This window comes from Ptychodera flava, chromosome 18 (genome assembly GCF_041260155.1).
Source record: "Ptychodera flava strain L36383 chromosome 18, AS_Pfla_20210202, whole genome shotgun sequence".
Classification (NCBI taxonomy): domain Eukaryota; kingdom Metazoa; phylum Hemichordata; class Enteropneusta; family Ptychoderidae; genus Ptychodera; species Ptychodera flava.
This window is the reverse complement of record NC_091945.1, coordinates 9,098,109-9,122,418: the sequence shown is the minus strand read 5'-3', so window position 1 is coordinate 9,122,418 and position 24,310 is coordinate 9,098,109. Positions and strand designations below refer to the sequence as shown.

Here is a 24,310-nt window from a genome sequence, read left to right as displayed (position 1 = left end):
TCCTCTTTGACAAACAATTCTCCGTTTTTTTACATAACATGGCAAGATTTTGAAAATGGCGGGAAATTCAATTTCTTGCCCATTCTGCCACAAAAACGTTGTTGAGGCATAGTTAATGACTATATCGTTCAATTTGCAGATTGCAATGAATATCTGAGGAAAGGGAAGGTACCTTGAGGTTGGACAAATTTCGCAGAGTTCAGTGCAGCTCATGGACCTTTAAATGAGTGTGGCCTAAGGTAACTAAAACCAAATATGACAACGATCAGATGAGTGATTCCTGAGTTCTTGATTTTTGACCATTTTCGCCTTTTTTTTCTACCTCATTTGCATATTGATGAGACTAAAAAGTTCATCTTATAAATGGCACATCTACACCACACATGGCATCACAGTGGTTTGGAAGTTTTTGATATGGACAGACAGACATCCATACATACATAGATACATACATACAGACAGACATCTCACATACAGACTTTTTTAACAATATAACATCCCAGTTGCCATACATGTATGGCAAACGGGAGCTAAAAATGATAATAAATGCAAAAACTGAATGCAATATAGTATTTTGCTTGAACTTCTTTATTATGTACATAGTGGTGATGTGTATTATGAAATGACACAAATTCAAAACTGGTTTTGAAGAAACGTGTGCACTTATTATCCTGTACAGACTCAGCTTTCATTATGAAGAACAGAGTTATACCCTCCAAATAAAGTACTGTACTGCAAGACTGTCTTGAGAGTTTTGCACTATTACTTTGCAGTAAATGTCTTTCTCAGAAGTTATGAATACTGTGTATACTATACACGGCAAAACGAATTATTTTTTTCTATTTCTTGCAATGGCATTGTACAAGTTTCATGAATTACATGTATAGCTCCATTTCAACATCTGTTGAAGGAAAATGGGTTGGCAATCCAAAGTGATGTGTCAAAGACACTGTATCTGTAATTTACATACACCTTATCTGACAGCTAGTGCATTGGTCTCATAAAACCTACAAATGCAAAAGCTTTATGCACCGCAGATTTCATGAGATACTTTATGTCATTCATTTGACGAAGTTTATCATTTCCGCCTCAGCTCAGCTTATACAAAGTCTTGACACTGTTTTGATAAATCTGATTGTTTACGCCATAAAACCTAGCAGAATTGAAATTATGAAACCATTGTTCTGAAACATGCCAACTCCAAGATCCATTACAGTACAGACAACACAACCTGACATCCAATACTGACCCCTTTGACTACCATGGTTTGGTCCAATCCTATTGTTTCCAATGATGAAACTGGACCTGTACACAGGGAAACGGGGAGGAAATTACCCATACACATCTCACTTGTCACAAATACGAAACTTCAATGATCACAAACTGTACATTTTACAGAACAATACTCAGGCACTAAGCTGAATAAATACAAATAACTTGGATAGATACACTGTCACAGTGAACAGCTTTACAATGTCAATGTAGAATGAAAAAACACTTCAAGTTTTACTTCAAAAACCCAAAAACCCCATTTTACAATTCAGAAAATGATCTGAAAACAACCCTCTGATTTTGCTAGGTGAAACTGTAGGTGTTGTCCCTAACTCACACTTGAAGTTGATCTTCTACATTCATGAATTGACACGTGTAACGTAAAAAGCAGCTCACCGGTTCTATGATCCAATGATACACTAAACTGAATCACCAAGAATATGAAAAGATTTTACAAACTTGAAACATATCTTGTGATTGTTTCCTTGCAGGATATTAAAACTTTGAATATCAAACTTTGAAATGACAATCAATATTCTGCCTGTCTACATGAACAGTCAGAACTATGAACAAAAAACATGAAAGATACATTTCCAAGGGATATATACGACAACTATTGAATATATAACTTGAAGAACACAATACAGAATGGAAGATCGTTTTTTTACAGATGAAATTCACCCTGCTATTGTCACAGCATGCAGCCTCTTACATTTGTTTTGTACTTTCTAGGGAGGATGACAACAGACTAAACAAGAAGTGACAAAACTCTGGTAATTTCAAAAGAATGTTAAATTACAAAAACTGTAAAGACACAATTAAAGGATGCTTTTAGGCCAGTAGTCTTGTCTAATGCAGAACCTCAAAAATTTTATAAATCTTTGGCTCTGCAGGAAGTTAAGACTTCTATTTATTGCAGTGAGAGGTGAATTTTTTTGGCAATATTAGTTGTTTCTCTTTTATACATCAGTTAATAATTCCTGTAATTATCGTTCATAGTCACTCCGCTTAACCTGTTGTCTAGCATCTCTACGAATGCCAAATTATGGCACACATTCTGTTGCTAGTTTTATGAGCAACACCCATTTTAATCACAGGCCACTCATGAGAGGATCATTTCAGACTGATTGACTTTCAAAAGGTCTCTGCTGGAGCCCATTCACATTTAAATGAGTAGTTTTACATTCTACGGCGTTAAAAATGGACCTCATGACTAGATGGAGTATGGACAAAGGCCGAAAGATAATATTAAGATGCTAGACTACTTAAACTGGGAAAGACTGTGATTACTGAGGCAGCAGAGTTTTATAAAATACAAACATTGTTATCTTTGACAGGTGAAATAAAGAGTGCATTTGGAATTCATTTTCAAGTTGATATCACATCAAGGTGAAGAAGATTGTACATTATCATAGTCAAGAATGGTAACAGTGCTCGGCAAAACTGCCGCTGTCACTTCTAAAATATGTTACGAAAGCGAATGCTTTTGATAGTTTCTCATGCTACTTTGCTCAACCTGTTTGCTACATGTACTTGGTACCCAATGTCAGCTGTGACAGATTTTGGTACATTGTGACATCACACAAAGCACTAATTGAGCAAATCCTCATCTCTGGGACAATGCAAAGGCAAGCTAAGTTCACAATAGGGACCAAGTTTTTTGTAGCTCCAGTACAGAGATACAATTGCAAAGTAAACAAATCTTGGAAGCAAAAAACCCAAACACATTCACTCTGAAGATAAACCCCCTAACACTGGTTGAACTCTAGAAGTGATTGCAGAAATGCATAGAGAGTTACTTTAAAATTTGGCAATGAAAGAGAATTTTTAACTCTGGACATGTCATCATGCCTTTGGAAGTACAACAAGAATATGAGATGAGTGGATGCAACTGAAATCTCAATGAATTTTTCAAAAGAAATGTTCAATATTTGATTGGATTTCCAATGATGCTAGAAAACTGTTACAGAAATATTTTGAAAACAGGGGGCATAGTGCCAAGTTTCTGAAGTGCGACTCTGTTTACATGAAAACGAACACATTACATGTATTAGTAAAATGTGAAATATCCTAGTAATACACAATAAAGCACAGAAAACCAGACTGAAGACCCTGTCAATAATAGAAGCCATATACCATACATTTTGGCAATTGAGTTCTAGTTTGGTGTGGAAATGGTTGAGCTAGTGTGTCTTTTGTAATCACAATGCTTGTACGCCAAAAACATTGCTCAGTCAATAGCACTTACATGGTAGTCTATATAGCCATTTATAAGGTAGTCTCTATAGTAATTAGTGAAGTTTAGTTACACATGATATCTATGTCTGCCAGCAGCCTTGAGAAATTTGGCATATCTTTACCACTTTACAGTTCAGTTGTGTTTTGGATGATTTTGCAACACAATCTTTAGGAAACATGCAAAATTCGGGTACGTTTCACCTTATTTTCTTTACTTGATGACGTATACATGTACCATCCCTGCCTTAAATTGCTTGTGTCTGTATAGCATAGTGTGCACTTCAGGTACATGTACAGTACCTGTGTAAACTCTGCAAAATATGGAGATATCAAAGATGCTGGCTTACTTACAGTCACATTTCAGGAACTTGTTCACCTTCATCATCAAAAGATGTCGAGAAAATAAAAAAAATAGTAATAGTACAGAAGGTATGACTACCTGGTGCAAGTAAATACCCACCCACCATTATAAATGCAACCTATGATTATCACATAACAAAGATGTTGCACATCATGGGCACACATACTTGAATATAACTAAACCTCTTTATGTAGTTGAAAATACTTGCAGTTCTAGTTCCATAAAACCACAGATCTACAATACGCCATTGGCTGACACTATCTACCGATATATGAATAAAATGGTCTGTGGTTGTTCACTTTCATTCTTGAAACAGCTCTTCCAACAATTATTTACACTCCACTGAGAAAACCAACAATTGCACATCACTGGTGGAGATTTTATCTCCAAATGCTAATTCAACAGAAGAATTTAAGAGAGTACATTTTGTGCACTTCTATGACATTGTTCAGATACCTGATGTTATTCAGATTGAGATATCATAGACTCAATTACAGTGTCATTCCATTGCACCATCATATATTCCATGGATTGGCAAGGCTGAAGATTAGTGGGCACAAAAAAAATGTTTGAATTGTTAGTAACCTAGGGAGTACACTCATGCTATCACTTATTATTTGGAAACCTAAGAAAATCCCTTTTAATTTGGAGCTGACGGTGTGTCCTATTAACCTTCAGTCATCCCATGAATTTACCGGTAGTATCTGTGGCTTTTGAAAACAAATATCAAATATGCTTTATGTGACAAATAACACTTTAAATTCAGCACCCCTTGGTTAAGATAAAGAAAGCATGATGTTCTATGATGTTCTTGAACTGTCCAAGCAATGTCTTACCATACATATACGTAGACATACAGTTCATCTAAATTTTTGCCATAGATGCTAACATTAAAGATCATCTAATCACCAAAGCACTGTTTTGCTTTCAATATGCAAATGATTTCCTCTTCCATTGTCAGGGGACAATTCCCAGTTCAATGTCCAAGGGCAAACCATTGCTGATGCACGACTAACTGCGTCAAGTGTGGAATGCTCAAAAAGTAAAACTGTTCCTGTTGACTCAAAACACCTATCAAACCTCACCATTTTCAAAGCTGATAAATTATTGAAAAATTTGATTTTCAAACAAAAGAAGTATATATGGTACTGGTACATCTATTGACCATTCAGGCTATATACATTTATAACAAATAAACTTTCAATGAAACAATATCGTAAGTAGGTCTGTACATGCAAAATAATATGAAATACCAAAATATTTTCTTACCCCCATGAATAGAAACATAATCCAAACCAATGTAAATAACACTTGAGCATTTGTTTATTCATGCAAAAAGGCAAATTGATGAATTAAATGTGTACTGTTTGAGTGCAATGAAAGACTTAATATATGAGTATATGTTGGAAATCATTGACAGATTTGCTGAAAGTCGAGACCCTGGTTTATTGATGGCAAGTTTTAACAGACAAGGTTATTCTGGTTTTACTAGTGACCTTTAACCTCAAACTTGACAGTGACCCTTCACTCATCATCATTGACCAGTGGCCTTGTCTCCTCTGACACACCATCAACAACTGCAGCATCTGTTGGGTTTATTCCGGTCTCAGTTTCATTGGACTCAGTCTGGCTTTCTGTGACATCATCTCTACTTGCGTTTACATTCACAGTGGTCCCATTAACGTCCTGATAAACAAAAACAAAAAATATTAACAAATTATAATTCCATCGTGAGGATCTATCCAATGGTGATATCTTTGCATGAATTATATCGCTGTCCCTCCAACAACTGTGTTTATGTGTTGGTAAATGTTTCACATATTTTTCCCTCATTTTATATTTAATTTAAAAATCACCCATGAAATGTCCTCACTTTGTGCAAACCCTAGATGCATTACCTTCATTTCTGCTGTCACCCGCTGCCTTCGTTTGGGAGTCATTGGTAAAGATGGGAAACCGGCACTTCCAAAAAGTTTGCCTAAATTGGCTTTATTTGCTTGTCATGTCTGAAGATTGTCTGGTTTTAAAGCATAGTATGTGTTAAAGTAAACCGTATTTCACACTTTTACACTTTTACTTTCTTCATAGCAAAAATTGATTGCTAAAATTTATGGCATACTTTTTATCTTTTTTATACATGTTTTAGCAAAAAGTTAACCAAAGATACCATAGTCTCCAGTTCAAACATATACCACTGGGCACTAATTTCTGATCGGAACAAGATATCTGTGGAATCATATTGTGCTGAAAAATTGATTAACTTTGAGAGTCTATATCGCTGTGTCTGAGAGATCCATTGAGTGATGGCAACCTCATAAATAAACTAGTGAGAGCAAGTAAAGTAGATTTGCTAGTGGTCTGCTACCCTCACTTTGAATGGTCTGCTATGGCCTGCTCTGTAGTCATTTACAACTCCATGTCTTAACAATTGCTGGACTCAGCAACAAAGACCCTCAGGGTCAGGTCTACCTCAATTGTCCTCTGAAACTCAAAGATTTCGCATGTTGCATGAACTTTACAGTGAAAATTAGTTAATAAATACCAGGTAACATTTTCTTTAAGGAATATAAAGATGGCCAAAAGGTCATTTCATGGATTCTGTCTCACTAATATTGAACAAAACTAATATCTTTTTCTTCCCTGCAATGTACATAATGAAATCAAACATACTGAAATGTTGGGAAACCCATCACTGTTGTTACAGAATTATAGAGATTCTTTAGTAAAAAAAAGAGCCACTCTCATGCAAAGGAAAAATACATCATTCAGCTCAGACAGCGAGTATTAGGAGCAGTGGACCAAGAAAAGAGATGTTGTCAAATGCCATTCCAGGGTTAATTTAGGTTTAGTAAAGTTTTGCATTAGGCTGATAGTATAGGCAAAACATATTTGTGACATTTGACAACTACATGTATTTCTGAATAGATCCATTGCTATTACTGTGCAGTGAAAACATCACAACTCAGTCAATACATCTTTCTGAACTTTGCAGCTATTTAAATACAGAAGTCACTACATTTTGCATAGATTTGGAGAATGAAATGCAGATGTGTGTTGTTTTCAGGTCATCAACATCCCGATGATCTCATCACCATGGATACAATATTCAAATCAAAGCAATTTGATTGGCTTGGTGTGATTTTGAGCTCAAAGTTGATTAATGACTGATTAGAATGCAAAGTAAAAATCAGTGTCTGGATCCATTGATTTGTTGATAAAGTGAGCTCTGAGAGAGGATCCCCTTTTACAGTAAATAATCAGGAGAAACTTTAACTTAGATGTTATTTGCATTTTGATTAATTTTAATGTTTTAAAGTTTAAACACAATTAGCAAAACGGAGCACAAGAAGGCATTGCTTTAGGATGTACTGTGCTACTCACAATAATTCATACGTCATTCAACATTGCTGGCATTATCAGGTCTAGCGTTAGTATCGTTAGTACAAGATTCATCATTGCGGGAATTGTCCCCTTTGTCAGATTCTGATTGGTTGGCAAGTGTCTCCTGACACAACGAACACAGAACACAAACATTGAAAAGAAAAAACATACAAACAATGACAACGATACAACACTACATTTTATGAACAATGGTCACTGTACATGTAATTACTTGATGGCTTCTGATTGGATGAATGCAGTCACATGTTACAATGACATACAATGTACAGTTTCACTATTGTTTAGAAGATGAAACAAAATTTTGTGTGGAATCCGTATATGGCAACATACAAACAGACCAAAGTTCATATGAAATATGAGAGACATTCAAATAGACGACAAATACTGTACATGTAAGAATACTGTACTACAGTTCATGTAATATTTTCATCTACAACTCAGGATCATTCATGGTTTAAGAATTCATGTAATGTAACAAAGGCACAATTATATTGTGAGGTGTTGATTTTGTGTTCTTGTTCAGCGCCTTAGAACATTACCTTGCAATGGATTTTGGCGCTATAAAATGCTTTTGATTGATTGGTGCGTACAGTAAAAATATAAACAATCTAATCAGACAATTCTAAATATCCTAACATTTATAGCAAAGTTGACACAAACAATATCATCAGCAAAATGCATGACTGTCAAAAGTTGTGTAATCCATCTTTCACATCACCAATCACATTAATGTGGAAAATACAGAACATTAAATGTCCTTGAAATCTGCATGTAAATTTCATGTATTCTTTTTCTTGTGTGAAAAACATACTCAGACTGCTTCACTGATTATCAATACTTTATTTAGGCTTTATCTTGCAATAAGCTGTTAGGTTTTATAATAGAGGCAGAGCAAATCATATATCAAAGCATTTTAGATTGGGAAGGGGCTGGGACAGCGTATGATCAAACATGAAGGAGGGTTGCTTCATTCAGGATGTAAATAAACCTTTGTCATAGACATCAAAGTGTTTAACCCTTTGCACCCTGACCCCCTGGTACTCTATGACGTCATCGGACATTTATGTCCGAGCCGGGTTCAAAGGGTTAAAGGGCCAGGAATGCTAACTTTTCAACATTTTTTCACCATTTTTGTTTTTAACGTGGACCAAAATTTCTGTTGATATACAAAGTATTCAGCTTGTCAACTCAGCCTGTATATGTGTAAACTGCGTTGTTACTGTTGACAAGTCAATTAAGGTCTAGACTAGAATTCAAAATCAAATGTAAACAGTGTCAGCAAGCTAAATACCCAGTAGTGGGTGTCTCAACACAAAATTTTGTGAGCAGATGCCCGTAGATGGCAACATAGGAACTTGTAATTGACTTACAAAACAAAATTAATGAAAAAAATCATTAACAGTTAGTATTACTGGCCCTTTAAACACAAGGCCATTACTTAGGGTATGGACACAGCCACGGTATTGCTTAGTTTTATCAAAATCTGCACTATTTTGTCATGGCTATAGCATGTGACTTTGATATAGCAGACATAGGACTGATAAAGAGAGGTTAGTAAGGAATTTTATTCAAAGCAACAGGTTAATTTTTGCTCAATTTGGGGATTCCACTCAGATGTTATGGTCACCTCCCAATGTATAAAGCATAACATTTGTTCATGTGTACTGTTATGTGAAGACACACTGCCATGAAAGTTATGAGTGGATCAGAACATTACAGTGGAGACAACGAAGGAGCTTGTGTTTAAAAAGTACAGAAACTGAGAAATGGATTGTATCATGATGGCAAGGAACATGTGTTAAAGCTGAGAATGCGTGGACAGAGTTATAGCATACGTTTGTCAATGAAAATGGCTATTCACCCGTTGGCCAGTCCAAAGATGCTTCAGCTCTTTCCGTCTCCAGCCAATCACAAGGGTTGTACCAACAGTGCAAGGCACCAGGTAGAGCAATGCTGGTTGGCCAGTTTCCATGAATAACAGTGCTACAAAGCAGATCACCAGACCAATGGCATATGCTGTGAACAGATTAGAGAAACAATAGCAGACAGGATTTTGGTCAGCCATGGATTGAGATTCAAAGTGAATCATTTTCCTTATTGCTTCTCCTTGAAAAATAATATTGAGTTTCATCGTCAGTATTGGATGGTATGCATGTGTGTATGATGTATGTATTTATCTATCTATCTATCTATCTATATGTGTGTGTGTGTGTGTGTGTGTCTGTATGTGTTTGTTAGTGAATTGGTAAAATGTATCTTTTGATAAGAAATTTCAATTTGCAAACTATATAAAATAATTATGGTCACCACATCACTGTTGATAAGAAATTGTAATTCAGCTTTTCTGCATTGATGTAACACAGATTTTCACTCCAATTTTGAATATCAATTATTCAAAGAGAGGTTTTGTGGTAACCTGCATATTATGAAATCAGAATCTAAATTCCAGGAAGCACTTTCTCTTGAGTCAAGATGCATGACTATGACTAAAGACTTCATCTTTCAAAAGGACTTGGTATATATATTGAAGCACTTTATTTCATAAAGGATGTCTTGTTGAAATTTTAATTATTGTCTGTGGATGGAAAAAAACCATTTTGTTTGTACAAATTTATTACCACATCATTTTAAAATCCATTTCATGAGAACATTTTCAGAAAAGATTAACGTACTTAGAAGGAAATAACTTACCCACAGAATTTGCAATGAAATAAATTTTCCCTGAGTGGACTTTGAAGTCAAAACGGCAAGCATATGCAACAAGCAATCCTGTAATAAAAACAAAAATTTGATGATAATTTAACAGTGAACAGCAATGGACATGATTTTGAGACCTACAGCATTTCTTGTTGATATGAACAACACTTTCCAAACTGTTACAAGATTGATGGCACTGCTGAACAACACTAAGCCACATCCATCTACATGTACGCTAGAAACCAGTGCCTGTCTGAGGCTGCCTTTACGGCAGAATGTGCTTTGAGGACAGATATTCGGACACTCAGATTTTTACGCCGCTTTCCTGATAAACCACTTGTTGGCGGCTCTTGAAGTAAAATAACGTTGTCATATTATTTGTGAAAATTGAAAGTTCATGTTCCCCTTAGAATTAATAAAACAGGGATTGTGGCCATTTTTGAATTTCAAATATCGGTAAATCTTGGGTAATTTGTTTCTCTAGTCTAAAATTTGCACGGTGCCCCCCCTCCCCCTCCCCCATTTTTATCCTTGATTTTGAATGACAATGGTTGAACGTTTCCTTGACACAGGTTTGAGCAAAAGTTAGTCTTTCGGTTCAAGGCACTTACTACAGTACCAGTACAAAGACTCCATCTAAGCAAACAGTGAATTCTTCAGCTCAGTTGTCATTAATTTGCCAAATTGGTTTACAAAAACAGTTGACCATCTGTGAAATAATGCAACCTTAAGGAGATGCTCGACAAAGGTAGAAATAACTTTATCTCTTCCCCAGTCAAATAAATCCAACTTTTTTCCTCTCAATACCAATGGTGATAAGTATCAAACACAATATGAAAGAGCATTTTTACACAAGTAAACAATTTATGAAAATATCAAAATCTCTTGGCACATGAAACCGATTTGCATGTGTACAATACACACTACTAGCATTTCTCGGTTTACTGTTTATCACACTCTTGTCTCTTCAGAATGTCACAATGCTGCTATTAATAAATGCATTTTCTAGCATTTCTCTGTCTTTTAATAATCGTCAGTTGGTTTATCAATCCAACTTTGTCTCCCTCCCTAAATTCAGAGAATCCCTCTTCCGTGTAGATGTCTCACCTGGGACTAGGATATCTCCAAATCCAAGCAAGGAGTATTGTACACCAATACACATGGCATACGGAGAGTATGAAAATCTTGGTACTTTTAGTACTATAGGAATCTGTGTGTAAAAGGTAAATACAGGCATGAATTTCTGCAGATGATTGTGACATGTTTCCGACTAAAATGAAACCACCTTGTGCAAGAAAATGTGCTTCAAAAATGTGATTTCATTAGTTAGAAATTTTTGCAATATAACATGAAGGAAATGACAATACTTTGCCAAACATTTAGTTTGTGATCTCTCAGTTTTTCAAACTATCATTGCATGTTCCACATGCAATCAGTCAATCCATTGTACAGGGAAATTCATAACGATAGTAGTACCTCTATGATATTCTACCATAATAAAGTAATTCTGGACACCTTTGTTTCAATATGACATGTCCAATTTTGAACATCACACTGGTGCAATAAATCTTTTGGTGAAAGATCTTCACTTAATATACAAGGAAAAACTTGAAAAATCTTCCTAAAAATCTGTAACACTTACATTCATACAGATCATTCAATCATGCTACTTTCAAAATATCTCTTGGAGAACAAGATTTAGACATTTCAATCTTTCAAAGTTTGCCTGCACTGAGCAATTCTTTCAAAGATTTAGGTTGACTAAGTCTCCTTTTTCATGAGGGAATTCTGTAGAAAATGAAACTTAATCAGGAATCTGTTCCACCAACCTGTTCCTTGGCATCACCTCCTCCAGTGGCGACTTGAACCATCACACTCTCACCGCTCTGTGACAACAAAGATGAACAGAAAGCAAATTTTGAAACCATGTAGAAATTAAAACTAAAACTAATGTCACAGCATACCCCTGGACTGGAATTTGAACCGACTAGCAGCATGATATGATCTCCACTTTGTGCTCATACCACCCTGAATTACACATATACTTTCACTTTTGTTTTCATTTGCAATTACTTTTGAAATAACACCAGAGAATGCTTTAATTTTGGACTTTGGAGTAGGCAGTAATCTGACATGAAGGTGTACGGCTTCAGTACATATGTACATGTATGCTATGAGTTCCTGCTTCAATAGACTTACCTTTGTCATGTATGGTGTTATAAATACAAAGAAAATATCATACACAAACAGTACAGCCAGCAGGATGAAACATATCTGTAACAAAAACAAAGGAAAAAAATAATCTGTAATTACATGTACAAGTACAAAATTGAACTGTAAAACACTTGTGTTTTGTTTTAGTGGTATGGGACGGGGAGGTCTGGTATCCAGGCATTTGTGGTACTCAATGGAATATAATATTTCTGATGTAGGCAGGCACAGTATCTGCCATGTATAATGTAACCTCACTGAATACATGTTTAGCTATATTAAAGGGTACAGTAAATGATTTCCTTTCAATGCTCCCCCTCCTTTTTTCCTGTATGTAGATCAGTCCATTCTTATTGAAATCTATGGGAATGTACCAAGTTTTGGTAGTGAAAGGGAAAAGGTAAAGTGCTGAGATTGTAAATGTTTCATTTTTAAGAAAAAATTTTCCTTATTATCATCTATACCTACAAAATGTATGAAGAATACTAACAACCTTTCTTCTTAGATTTATGTTCTTAGTCAGGTATTCAAACCATGTTCAATGAATTTTTGTCTCGACTCACAAGGTCCCGTCTGGGATTGGTCAATTTGAATATTTACCACAAATATTGAAGCAGTAAATTTCAGTGACAGCAGTGTTCAGATCGATAACGTTCACAACATATGTTATGTCATGTCTTGGGTATCAATCATCTTGTTCCCAATAGGATTCAATGATAACTTGTTGATGATCTAGCAGGCACAGTCATCATTTGACTGAAACTGACCTAGAACTACTTTCAAATTGACAACTTCGAGATTTTAAAATGATCCCATTAAAAAATTTTCATGACAGATACCAGGAATCCCACATGTACAAAATTATGCATGAAAAATCCACAAACCACATAACAGTGATGTAAATATGTTCATGCCCTTCTCAAATGAAGACAGCCATTTTAATTTTCTTACAGATTTTCGCCTATCATGAAAATCACACATATGATGGTCATTTACAATTGAACAAAAGATTTGATATGAAAATTTTGTGGGAGAAGTATGTAATGAAAGCATTATAGGCAAAAGGGCATGTCTGTCCAAAAATGATCACCTGCCCTCTGGCACATGATGTCATGCTGGCAGAACAGATAAATATAGAATGTCCTACACGAATTTGTCTTCACCTGGAAGATGTTTTCAAGCAAAGTTTTGAATATAACAGAACAGAGCATAATTCAACCGAGAAGGAACTGATGAGACACATTATGTTGACTGCTCACCTGGCGGTTGCCATGGCCATAGACTAAAAGGTCTGTGATGCCTGGCAGCTCACTGAAGGCTTAGACAAAGTAAGTCCATATTGCTATGACAACAAACCTGTAACATTTCATGGTGAAATATATCTTACTTTGTCCCTGGATGTAAGAGATTTGGGCAACAAAGGATGGTGAGATCTTACCTTGAAGTTTGGTAATCGTATAGTTTTCAGTAAGTGAATACTGAACGCGATTCCCATCAAATCTTGGAGTATCCAGGACCATTCTTCGTGTCGGAACACAAACCAGAGCACACAGAAGGCAATCGCTAAGAAAGCCAGGATTATACTGCGGATCTCAGGTTGCATACCGCACATAGGTTCCTTAGGTGGAATTCTACAATAAAAACACACAAAAGATACTTTTATTTAGGGGCTTAGATATACATACATGTAAGCTCTGAAATCCCCTAAAGGTGAAATAGATCTGTGGGAAATTTGACAATACTTTGGAATATGTACTCCCATGTTTTCAAATCGTAATGCAGTGTAATAAATCTCCTCACAAAACGAAGCTCACATGAATTATTGTCATCTAAGGATGACTTAAAATTCTGAAAGTCTTGTTGAATATTTTGGACAAATACCAGCGTTTTTGCATATTAATGACAAAACTGTGACGCAACTTGGAATCGACCTTAATCACCATCCTGCATTGGGAAAGAAAATCAGAACCACTGAAAATGAATGTACAGGGAAGAATTCCTCATCTTGACATGTTCTACATGATTGACAACTGTTCATTTACCTGTATTCACCAATAGGAATCTTCCTTACAAGTGGCAGTAGACAGGCATGTATCCCAGCGGCAGCAGCCAAACAGAACAGAGCTATGATGATATACACTAGTAAAGAAAACAAAGGTACAATTCTATTGTTCAATTCAATTTAAGCACATTTTTCACGTTTTGTAAAGCTAGACCGCAACGGTGTTGAAGGTCTGGGATTCCATTCATACAGATACTCTGGTTTCTATCAATTGTCATTTACATACAAAACTTGGGAGGTCTGCTGTAAATATGAAGTACATGCATACATTTGAATTCATCACAACTACTACTCTTATCAATTCTACATTCTACAAGAGAAACAATAGGCTCAATATTTTTGCTTTGTTTCTCATTACATTCGTGTTAACATTGTTTTGTGAGCAATACTACTTGTTCAGTGTACTTCTTATATACAGGAATGTATCACTTTGTAATCCAGAGTTACATGTAGGTATCGTCAGAGCAGTTGTCTCACAACTAGGGGACGATAAAGTTGAGGCTTGAATATGGTTGTTGGGGTGTAGGACCGTTGAGCAAGGTATTTCACTCCTTACTGCTCAGTTGGTTAGTGTGGGTTATGGGTACCTCATTTTGTAAACAGGCTTCTTGCCGCTTAGATGGTGGAGTGAAGTACGGTGAAACATGGGGCCCAGGGGGCACTGAAGTCCTTTGGACTTTTGCATGTCACAATCTAAGACAATTGTCACACTATTTAGACAAAGATGAACTCTGGTTTATGTGAAATGTGGTCAAAGGCCAGCTGTAAAGTTTGTTATCAGTTGGTTTGGTTTGGTTTTGATATGCACACTGTGCTCTTATTTCGTCATACATCTGGCAAGTGTTCATCTGGCAAACTGCACACATTTTTGCGTAACTGAGCCACCAAGCCATGCATGCCAAAATCAATTATCAACTATGCTAAAACTTTACTTACAATGGAAAAAAAATTATTTAATATCATCAAAAATTAAACAATTCTGACTCCACTCCGGCTGAGGGAACACATGTACCCGAAACAAAGCAATCAAATGAATGGCTCTGAGGAAAAATTCTAAATTTAATTTTTGACCAAAATTTTGACCATCCTTAAAAGAAGACTTTAAAACGATTCAATAAGAAACCAAAAAACTAATCCAGAAATATTTGCCCAAGTGACCATCACAGCGAGTTTAAGATCAAGTTATACTAAATAATTTTTGGGGATACTGTATCTCTGTCTACAGCTAATAGTATATGGCATACAGAAGGCCATGGCATTCGTAGGACCTTCCATCCAAAGGATCAAATAGTGTTAATATTAAAGTTTTTAGATTCCTTGAAACCCTATGAAACCTTTCAATATAAACACCTTTGGATACCATTTCATGGACACAGATACAGCACAAATACTAACCCACATAGTTATAGAAGAAATACAGCAGCAACAGCATTGTGATGATCATGACAACAAATACAATGATCATGATGGCGTTGACGTCCATCGTTGGTTCTTCCTCATCATCAGTATCTGACTTGCCATCTTCTAAGCCTCCATGGTGACGTCTCAGCATCCTTCTCTTCTCTCTAGGAGATAACAACAGGGTTGATGATCACAAAATGAATACACTACAGTCACAATTGGTGAGAAATCTTTCATGGCAAATTCATGTACTAAAACGTGAACAGTTTGAGGGCCCTTCTTTATTTACAAATGTACAGTACTGTATGTCCTATTTTGGTACAGAAAACTATTCATAAAACTAACTTGCTCAGTGGAAGGGTAGACCTTTTGGCCTGTGACCTATGACATTTTGCAGTTCTACCTCCGAACAGGGTTAAGAAACTTTTTGACAAAGAATTTGACAAAAGTTTGAAAACTGTCTAATGCAAAGACATTCTTCCACAGAAAGAAAGAAATTTGGTAAAATAGTTGAATGTTACACCTAACGGATCATAATGGTTTCAACCAAAGTGTCACCAGTGTACCGTAGTGCATAAGAACCTACATGGAGCAGATCAATTTTCAGCCTGGCAGATGAAATGTCACCGACTAAGACAGATTGAATTACAGTAAGTCTTAAGTTTTGGTTTGCTGAGATCAGAGGTGTGGTACTGAATATGGAGTATACAGTATGCAAGATATAACTATGAGAGCTGGTTATTTTCCGCATGAATTTCAAACGCTGTTGTTTTATTTCACTCTTTCACTTGTATTGGGTAGCTTTCTTTACCATCCTTCCACATTTGGACTACAAGCTACAAAACTTACTAGGGGCACACACACATCAAGAGTCAAGGCTGTAAGGACCAGAAAACACAACATTGCTAGTTTTTAAATCACAACATGTGAACAGCTCTGTCTGAGAATATTCCCAGGCACTTTGCGATGGTGTCCGAAAAGACTGAAATCAGGCTGCTTTTCCAAGAAGATTTCTTGACTAAAAACAAACTATTATCTCATCGAGTCATGCATGGGATCTAAAATGGTAGACCTGATATCATAAACACAAAATATACCCTGTACTTACAACCTATGAGCTGTTAGACCAGACCAGTAAGCACCAATAGCAACAGTTCCTACAGCCATAACCCAGATAAGGATCAGATTATAATCCACTTTGACAGTTTCCAATGGTGCATACATGGCTGCAGCAACGTTGTCACCCAGGGCCTGTTATAAAACACAATGTGTAAAGATACACATGAAGTGCCAGGAGCTCTGTTACTCATTTGATTAATAAATCAACAACACAGCTTTGAAATTTGTTGGTATAAAATAATCAAGACTGTGCTAAGTACTATGCAATAGACAGGATGGCTTTACATTGTAAGAGAATGACTGCTAGTTCCCTTTTCTTGTGTACTGATGAAAGCGTCAAAAGCCATACACACAGTACAATGCATTACCCACAATTCTCTATGATTTGTATCCTTGAAGGTTACTTTTCTAAAAACTTTTTCATTTCTGCATGTAAGCACTTATGTTCAGCATCAGAATAATTTTAAATAATATCTCTAGTAAAAGTACGTTTAGATATATCATCGAAAGTTTCAAAATAACCGCTAAGCAACCAGAAAAGTCACATTCTTTAGATACTACAAATGCCATGCTTTTTGGGCAGCAAGTTATGACGAACTGAAGGGGTCATTCTTTGAGAAAACTTAGCATGCAAATTTCTTTTGTCACTTCCTTTGCAAAAATCAATATCCTTTTGTTTCATAAAACAGGTGCAACTAGTCTCCCTACTTTTCATCACATTATTCTGTATGGCTGAGGACAATCTGTGGCAAATTTCACAAAAATGTTATCTCCTCTCTCAATTATGCATAATTTTCCAAATTATTTAAAATGAGAATTTAGAAGAATGGTGTGCATAAAAGTACGTTTTCAAAATTTTGATAAACTGTGAATTTGTCTACACATGGGAGATATGGTAGACTTCACTCAGGTATCTTCGAGGATACAAAACATAATGAATTCTGGGAAATCTACAGTACTGTGATACATAATAAACTGTCTAGGAACAGGCTGCAATATGGCACTGGCACAGCTAATTGTTTGACAATACAGCTATTTGGTGTTTGAATTGACTGATGAAAATGCAGAACAGTAAAACAGTGAACAACAGGTGGTCATTTACGTCGGCCAAATGTAGACTAGCACACTACGCTGATACATGTACTTTCACTGTGATCAGATACACAGGTCATGATACAGTATCTGTAACAAGAGCTATGATAGAGTATTCTGTGTCTCATTTTCAGAAATGGTGTACAAACTTGACAGTTTACTCTCTAACTAGTCACTTTGCTATATGCCTACCTGTTATATTATACTATTTGTGTTCATTATCTGTAAAACTGTTAAAATTTTTGAGGGTTGTCCTCATCCTAAAGCATGGGTTGTGATAAAGCTCTAAATTTCCATGAAGTATGCAATGTATTTCTCCATTCAACTTCAACAAGCTACAGTTTACAAACTTGCAGGTTACATGTATGATTTACCTAACAGAATATCTCATATTCATTCACATCACAGATCAAACTTTCTGCACATTCAAATGATGAGATTGGTAGTCTGCCTAAATGATTATAGTTTAATAATATCTGCATTGAAATACAGTATTAACATTATTGTAATATTGTATCTCCTTTCTTAATAATCAACAAGTAATTAAACAAAAGTTGTCTGATCCATGAAATTCATTGTTTCAAAGTCTCCTTACCTGGATGGCTTCAGCATCTTCCATGGCTATGACAGCAACTGGAATATGTATTGCCTCAAACTCCCCGGCACTTTCATTGGCTGATGGTGTGAACTGAAAATAGGAATTCAGAAATTACAAAATGAATCACTCGTAATTAATATCCACAAATCACAAACAACTTCCACAAAAAACAATAAAGACTGTGTTTTCTATTCACTGTTAGCACTTGAAATGATTGATGCGCTGGGCTGTAACTTTTTTGATTTGGTGACAGGTGCATGCCACCTGCAGAAGTCACTTCTTCCCTGTGATCTTAAAATTACTGCATATCACTGATGTACATGGGTCACAAGAATTCTGATAATACAATGAAAGTACAGACTTTTACAGAACACAAAATCAATGGTACGCCAGCAAACAACACTACATCAGGTATTGTCAATACCTCTACACACCCTCCCCAAATGGATCACATATGATGGAAACATCACCTTACTCCCAACCCATACAGTGAAATATACTCTTCCCCTTGTGCAATGCATTTGGTCAAAAAGACGTCCCTTCTCTGTACCCAAAATGGATGACGTATAGTCAAAAACACCTCCCCATCAGTACATGAACCCACATATACCTAAGACTCTCAGTTCTGCATCTCAGAACTCACTGGAAATTTTTTCAAATTAATAACTGCTCGCTGACATTCATAAGTTCAACTCACCACAGCACCCTTAGTTGCAACAACAAGAGCTTCTCCTCCACTGTCTTGTACAATCTTGGCTCTGTCAAAAAATGAACAGTTCCTTTGTCCCCTGGCTGCTTGTACAATCTTCTGTTCAAGTACACTGGGATCTTCAGGAGTCTCACACAACATGGATGGCAGCAAGTTTAAATAGGGATGATATTTCTGGAAAAAAAATTAACATGAAAATTTCAGTTTGATGATTATAGTACTGCTTACATGGTTATCTGTAATGTTGTAAAGATATTTGCAATCAAACTAAAAGTAACCTTTTCAGATTGTTATTCAAAATTTGTATAAAAATCAAGGTCCCCTGAAGATCACATGTCAAATGCTACATATAGTACCATGTATGATACATGCTATCATAATCACTATCACTTTAACCCTTTGAGCGGCAAAGTCATTTTTTGTTGCCTTTATAAAATGTACTCCAGTCAAATTTTTCAGATTTTTGCTACTAAAATTTTGATGAAAACTGTGACCGATGAAATGTAATGTCTGTTTGGTGGTCCAAAATGATCAGAAAAATTACAGAAAAATTCACAAAAATTGGTAAAATGTTGCATTAAAAATTTGTCAGGAAAAATTACAGCACTCAAAGGGTTAAGCCAGTAAGTGTGTCATAGCAAATCTAATTAGTGAAAGTTATGTCTTTATATCATTTTACTGGTCTTTTTCACAATGTTAATACCTCAAGAGAAATTATTTTAGTCTTCGACAAAATGTCTACCCTCAGCAGCGAGCATTTATTTTTATAATTACACTATTCAGCTGTAAAGTACAGCATGTTACACGTTGTTACAAGTTAACTTGTGGGATTACAAATTCTCACGTCCCCAGTGCGCTGGGAGTGTGAGAACACCAGTGTGAGATCAATTTGTTCTCACACTCTGTATTGTTGCGCGAACGAACACCTCGTATGTGAAACGTATGTTGATTGGTCAATTCTGCTCAGCGCCCAGTTCTCTGCACGAATTATTTGACGAATAGAACATCGCGTAATATACAACTGGCACTATAGCAGGCAGACGACTGAACCGCAGTGTGAACAGGTTGTTCTAGATTTGAGTACCGTCAGCGTCGGCAACAAAGACATGGAGGATGACCGCCTTTATCTTGTAACGGAGAATTCAGGCCATTATTACAAGCCTATCGCTGTTTACACTCGTCGACATATTTTCTGGAGAAGAACTGACTTTACAGCGATACAGTCGGCGAAAGACTTCGATGAGCGAGCCATCTGCACAACGGGCTGTAGCAGACGACGGCGTTCACGCAATGTCATTAACAGATGGCCACCAGAGCTGTTTCGCAACATTTCCTCAGATTACCTGGAAGAATTTGTGGCTGACCAACAAAACAAAATTGCCATATCGGTAATGTACATGTTAACGTGTTTGATATGCGCATCCATGAAAGAACTTCATTTTTCTCTGCGGAATGATACAAATGAAACAAGGGCAATCGGGTGCTTGGTTTTGACAGTATAAACCTAAATAAAATGCAATTTTCAAAAGATATTGGAGGGACGTGAGAAAAATAATCCACACACCCCAACGGGTTGGGATGGAATGTCTCACACTCGTTGGGAACTCTGTCTCACACTCGCCTTCGGCTCGTGTGAGACAGAATTCCCCAACTCGTGTGAGACATTCTATCCCAACCCGTTGGGGTGTGGGATTATATTAATCTACCATTCATTCACCATCACATCTTTGATAAAATCCTGGTTCTCTGTGTGGTTGATAAACCAATACATATTGAAACATGAGATAGATACCCTTATAAAAGGCCCTGGGAAGGGACACTAACACAGACTGCACTTTCTTTTTTGTCAATGTACCAAGTTTGGTGTAAATATTTATTGATATTGATCCCCTTCTCCAGAGGGTGTGCAGTTCACAATTACCAGGTTACATTTTGTGGGAGGAACACTCACTTTATTCACTTGGCATGATGCAGTTCAAACAACGATCAACAAATTTCATTTGGTTTGATACGAGTACATCATCCATAAAATACCAATAATTGTCCGAATAGGGCTGTTTATATTCTTTTACTGAAGAAATGCATTACTTGATATTGAAACCCATTGTGGACTTCAATTCACACTTTTTTAAGGGTCTTAGGCAAAAAACAGAATTTCAAAAAGATTCAATCTGGCCAATGGGGGTTCTCGTTAATACACCATGTGACATTGTGAAGATATTTGTGGAAATCTTTGAGAGTTGCTTTCACTTTGAAACACTATGACCCTTGAAATGGAATTACTACAAACAGCCCTATTTGCCATGCTTTAAGATCATGCTGTAAGCAAAACAGAATTTTTTTGTAAAGCACATTACACTCTCAGGTCTTTTGTTTCAGCTTGTCTGAACAGGAGGTTACCGTGGTACAACTCTATATCCATGTCAAGGAACAGAAATGCAAGCATCCATTACAGGAGACTCATGACTAATTTTTGTACTGATTTACTGACAAACAAAATATAATGCAAAAATATCGCCTATTGTTGACTATTCTTTGTACGATCAACTACATGTATGAATGATTTAGAAAGAGGATTACATATCGACAGAGGTCAAGGGATTAACATTTTCACCTTGAAAATTGCATACAATCCAAATGTCTTCAATTGGAAAGTTGGGATTGTACTTTGTACCACAGTGTCTCCAATGGTAGAGGGACAGTGTTTATACAAAGAAGCTGGTGATGTAGAGGTTGCGCTTTTGCTTGCACCAACCAATCCAAAATTTTTGAAGATTCTTTCTGCCAGTCACCTTTTTATTTATCAAAAAATAACACAACTTCATCTGTAAAATTCAAAATTCACTTCACTGAGAATATCTCTCTGTTAATGTTATCAACAAAAAATGTGAAAAACAGTTTTCAGTGATATGAAAAATTTTCGTACAGTAAATGTCAGCACATAGATTACCAGGGAGTGCATCTGGAAATCTGTTCAGAGTTGAACAAACTGACAAGAATACAGGGTGAACATATTTTTCTAGTTCAAGACAGACGCAGTTTTAACAAAGTAACAAACTCACGTTTAGTTGGGAATTGGGAATTAAGCAGAATCATGTGTCCAAGCTACATATCTGTCTTAATAAACTTGGTTTTGCTAACGCTTTTTTAAAATTTGTTTCACTCAATTGCATTTTTTGTGATATTATTACGTCTACAGCTCACGACAGTCAATGGTTCATAAATACAATCAAAAATACTTGTTTTCTAGATATAACCCTCTGCCCCTAACAACTGTTGCTAAGCAATTTGAATCCTTCACAATCACCCTCACTTATCGAGGGCATAGTGATAAGGACAATAAATGCCATGGTATTTTTACATGTTTTTTCATGAGTACTTACCATGTTTTCAAGGGTTTCTGGTAGTTTTTGAAATTGAGGGTTAAACATCAAGCAGTACTCCTTGCCGACCTCATCACTTCCATCTTTGACATTAAGCAATGCATACTCTGCTGTGACCTATCGAGCGATGGAAAACATACGTTCAAGGTAAAAAATATCTGTATTGAAAATCAAGGTAAAAAACATCTGTATTGAAAATTATATCCTATCAGCCACATCTAAAATAGCCTTTGTCCATGGCAGAGAATCTTTCAGAATATTGAGTAATGTCTTGAACAACAGCGTCATTGAGACCTTTATATTTGAAATGATTCAGTGTATGGATGAAATTTTCAGCTATGGATGGCAGTTTGGGTGGGGTTCTTTTGGTCAAAAATATACTGACAAGCACAGCACATGCTATGAGTTGAGTGTTATACTGCTTGTTAACAACAAATATGCTGTATAGCATTTACCCACATATCAAAAGAATGTACATATTATTCATAAAAACACACACACAGAGATAGGTGTCTCTATCATTGACTTGATTCATGGATTTTATTGTCCTTTTTTTTGTCTTATTATTTTTACTTTTGGTGGTTATAAACATTTCCACAATGGTGGAGTACTGAAACACACACTTTGCCTTCCGCAGAACAGAAGAATTTTTATACAACACCAGTGTGAGTTGAAAGCAAAAGTATTGTGTGAATATCGCTAGCGCTAGTAATTTTGGAAAGGGAAAAGCTTAACTGAATACAGAAAAATTCTGAGAGGATAATCAATACATTTATTTTTTTCAGCTGCTGTAGTGTTCTGGAGATTGAGGCCACCAAACTAGCTCAGCTACACAATCTGACGTGAATGACAACAGCCCTTGAACTTAGCTTTATATCCAAAAGGTGTTTCTACTGCAGATGAATTTAACATAAATCAACTATGAAATATTACTTTCTATCCACAGCTGTCAAGGTATACCGTGAGGCTGATGGCAAGTACAGTCAATGTGGAAAGTACATGTACATCTACATGTTTGTGTACATGTATGATGTACTGGCGGCTAACAACTTTTCCTGTATTAAGAAATGCGGAACAGAATCAATCTGTGCCGGTTGGCTGTACCTGTAAGTGTGTTACATTGCAATAAAAATGGCTGAGCAAGGTAGGTATTTATTGCATCACTGTCACAACTGTAAGACGGCAAAATTACATCCGCCTCCGACGCTTTACCTGTCACGTGATAAAGATTGAGCACAGCTGCCGCATCTGCAGTGTGTGTCGAATCATTGTACAAACGATCGCGAAAGGCAACGTTGCACTGACACTGTACACGGTATCGATATTCATACAAGCCTCCATGTACAAAATTGATCTGGATGAGGCCTCCGGTGTAGACTGGTTTTCTTGAGCGTATCGACGAAACATTACGTGTGAGGTGTATCACCAACACTGACTCACTCGGTAGCTAACACCATCTACATCGCCGAGCCCGTAAAATTTCCGTAAATTGATTATTCACACATTAGTCCTCACTTAAGACCATCAGGTTGATTATTTTCAGATAATAAAAACACCCCGTATACTTCATTTGGATTTTTGAAACACTAAAACATCACCATACCTGGGTAATTGTCAGAAATGTCGCGATGAGCAGCAGTGTACTTCCACTACCTGAAGCCATTTTGAGAGAAGGTCACACAAGGACCTCGTAGCTTGATGAAAATAAATAGCTGTTTGGCAGTACTGTTCGATTTCAACTTTCCGGGGGTAGAGAATGACCTGA

At 36.4% G+C, this 24,310-nt stretch overlaps 1 protein-coding gene across 3 annotated transcripts; it reads right to left on the bottom strand.

Moving 5' to 3' along the window:
* Positions 1 to 570: 570 nt before the first annotated feature.
* LOC139116784 (signal peptide peptidase-like 2B) lies at positions 571 to 24,216 on the bottom strand. Of its 3 annotated transcripts, XM_070679437.1 has the most exons (15): positions 24,149 to 24,216; positions 22,546 to 22,662; positions 19,151 to 19,336; positions 18,451 to 18,543; positions 16,753 to 16,895; positions 15,639 to 15,808; positions 14,224 to 14,320; positions 13,620 to 13,812; positions 12,170 to 12,244; positions 11,800 to 11,856; positions 11,078 to 11,180; positions 9,965 to 10,042; positions 9,135 to 9,289; positions 7,253 to 7,376; positions 1,483 to 5,557 (listed from the first exon to the last, which is right to left on the bottom strand). In XM_070679437.1, the coding sequence occupies exons 1-14, from the start codon at positions 24,206 to 24,208 to the stop codon at positions 7,266 to 7,268; spliced, it is 1,638 nt and encodes a 545-aa protein (XP_070535538.1). In that variant the 5' UTR covers positions 24,209 to 24,216; the 3' UTR covers positions 1,483 to 5,557; positions 7,253 to 7,265. The 3 variants fall into 3 exon arrangements, with proteins under 3 accessions (XP_070535539.1, XP_070535538.1, XP_070535537.1); XM_070679438.1 differs by lacking the exon at positions 7,253 to 7,376 and having other exon boundaries at positions 571 to 5,557; positions 9,109 to 9,289; XM_070679436.1 differs by lacking the exon at positions 7,253 to 7,376.
* Between the last annotated feature and the right edge of the window lie 94 nt (positions 24,217 to 24,310).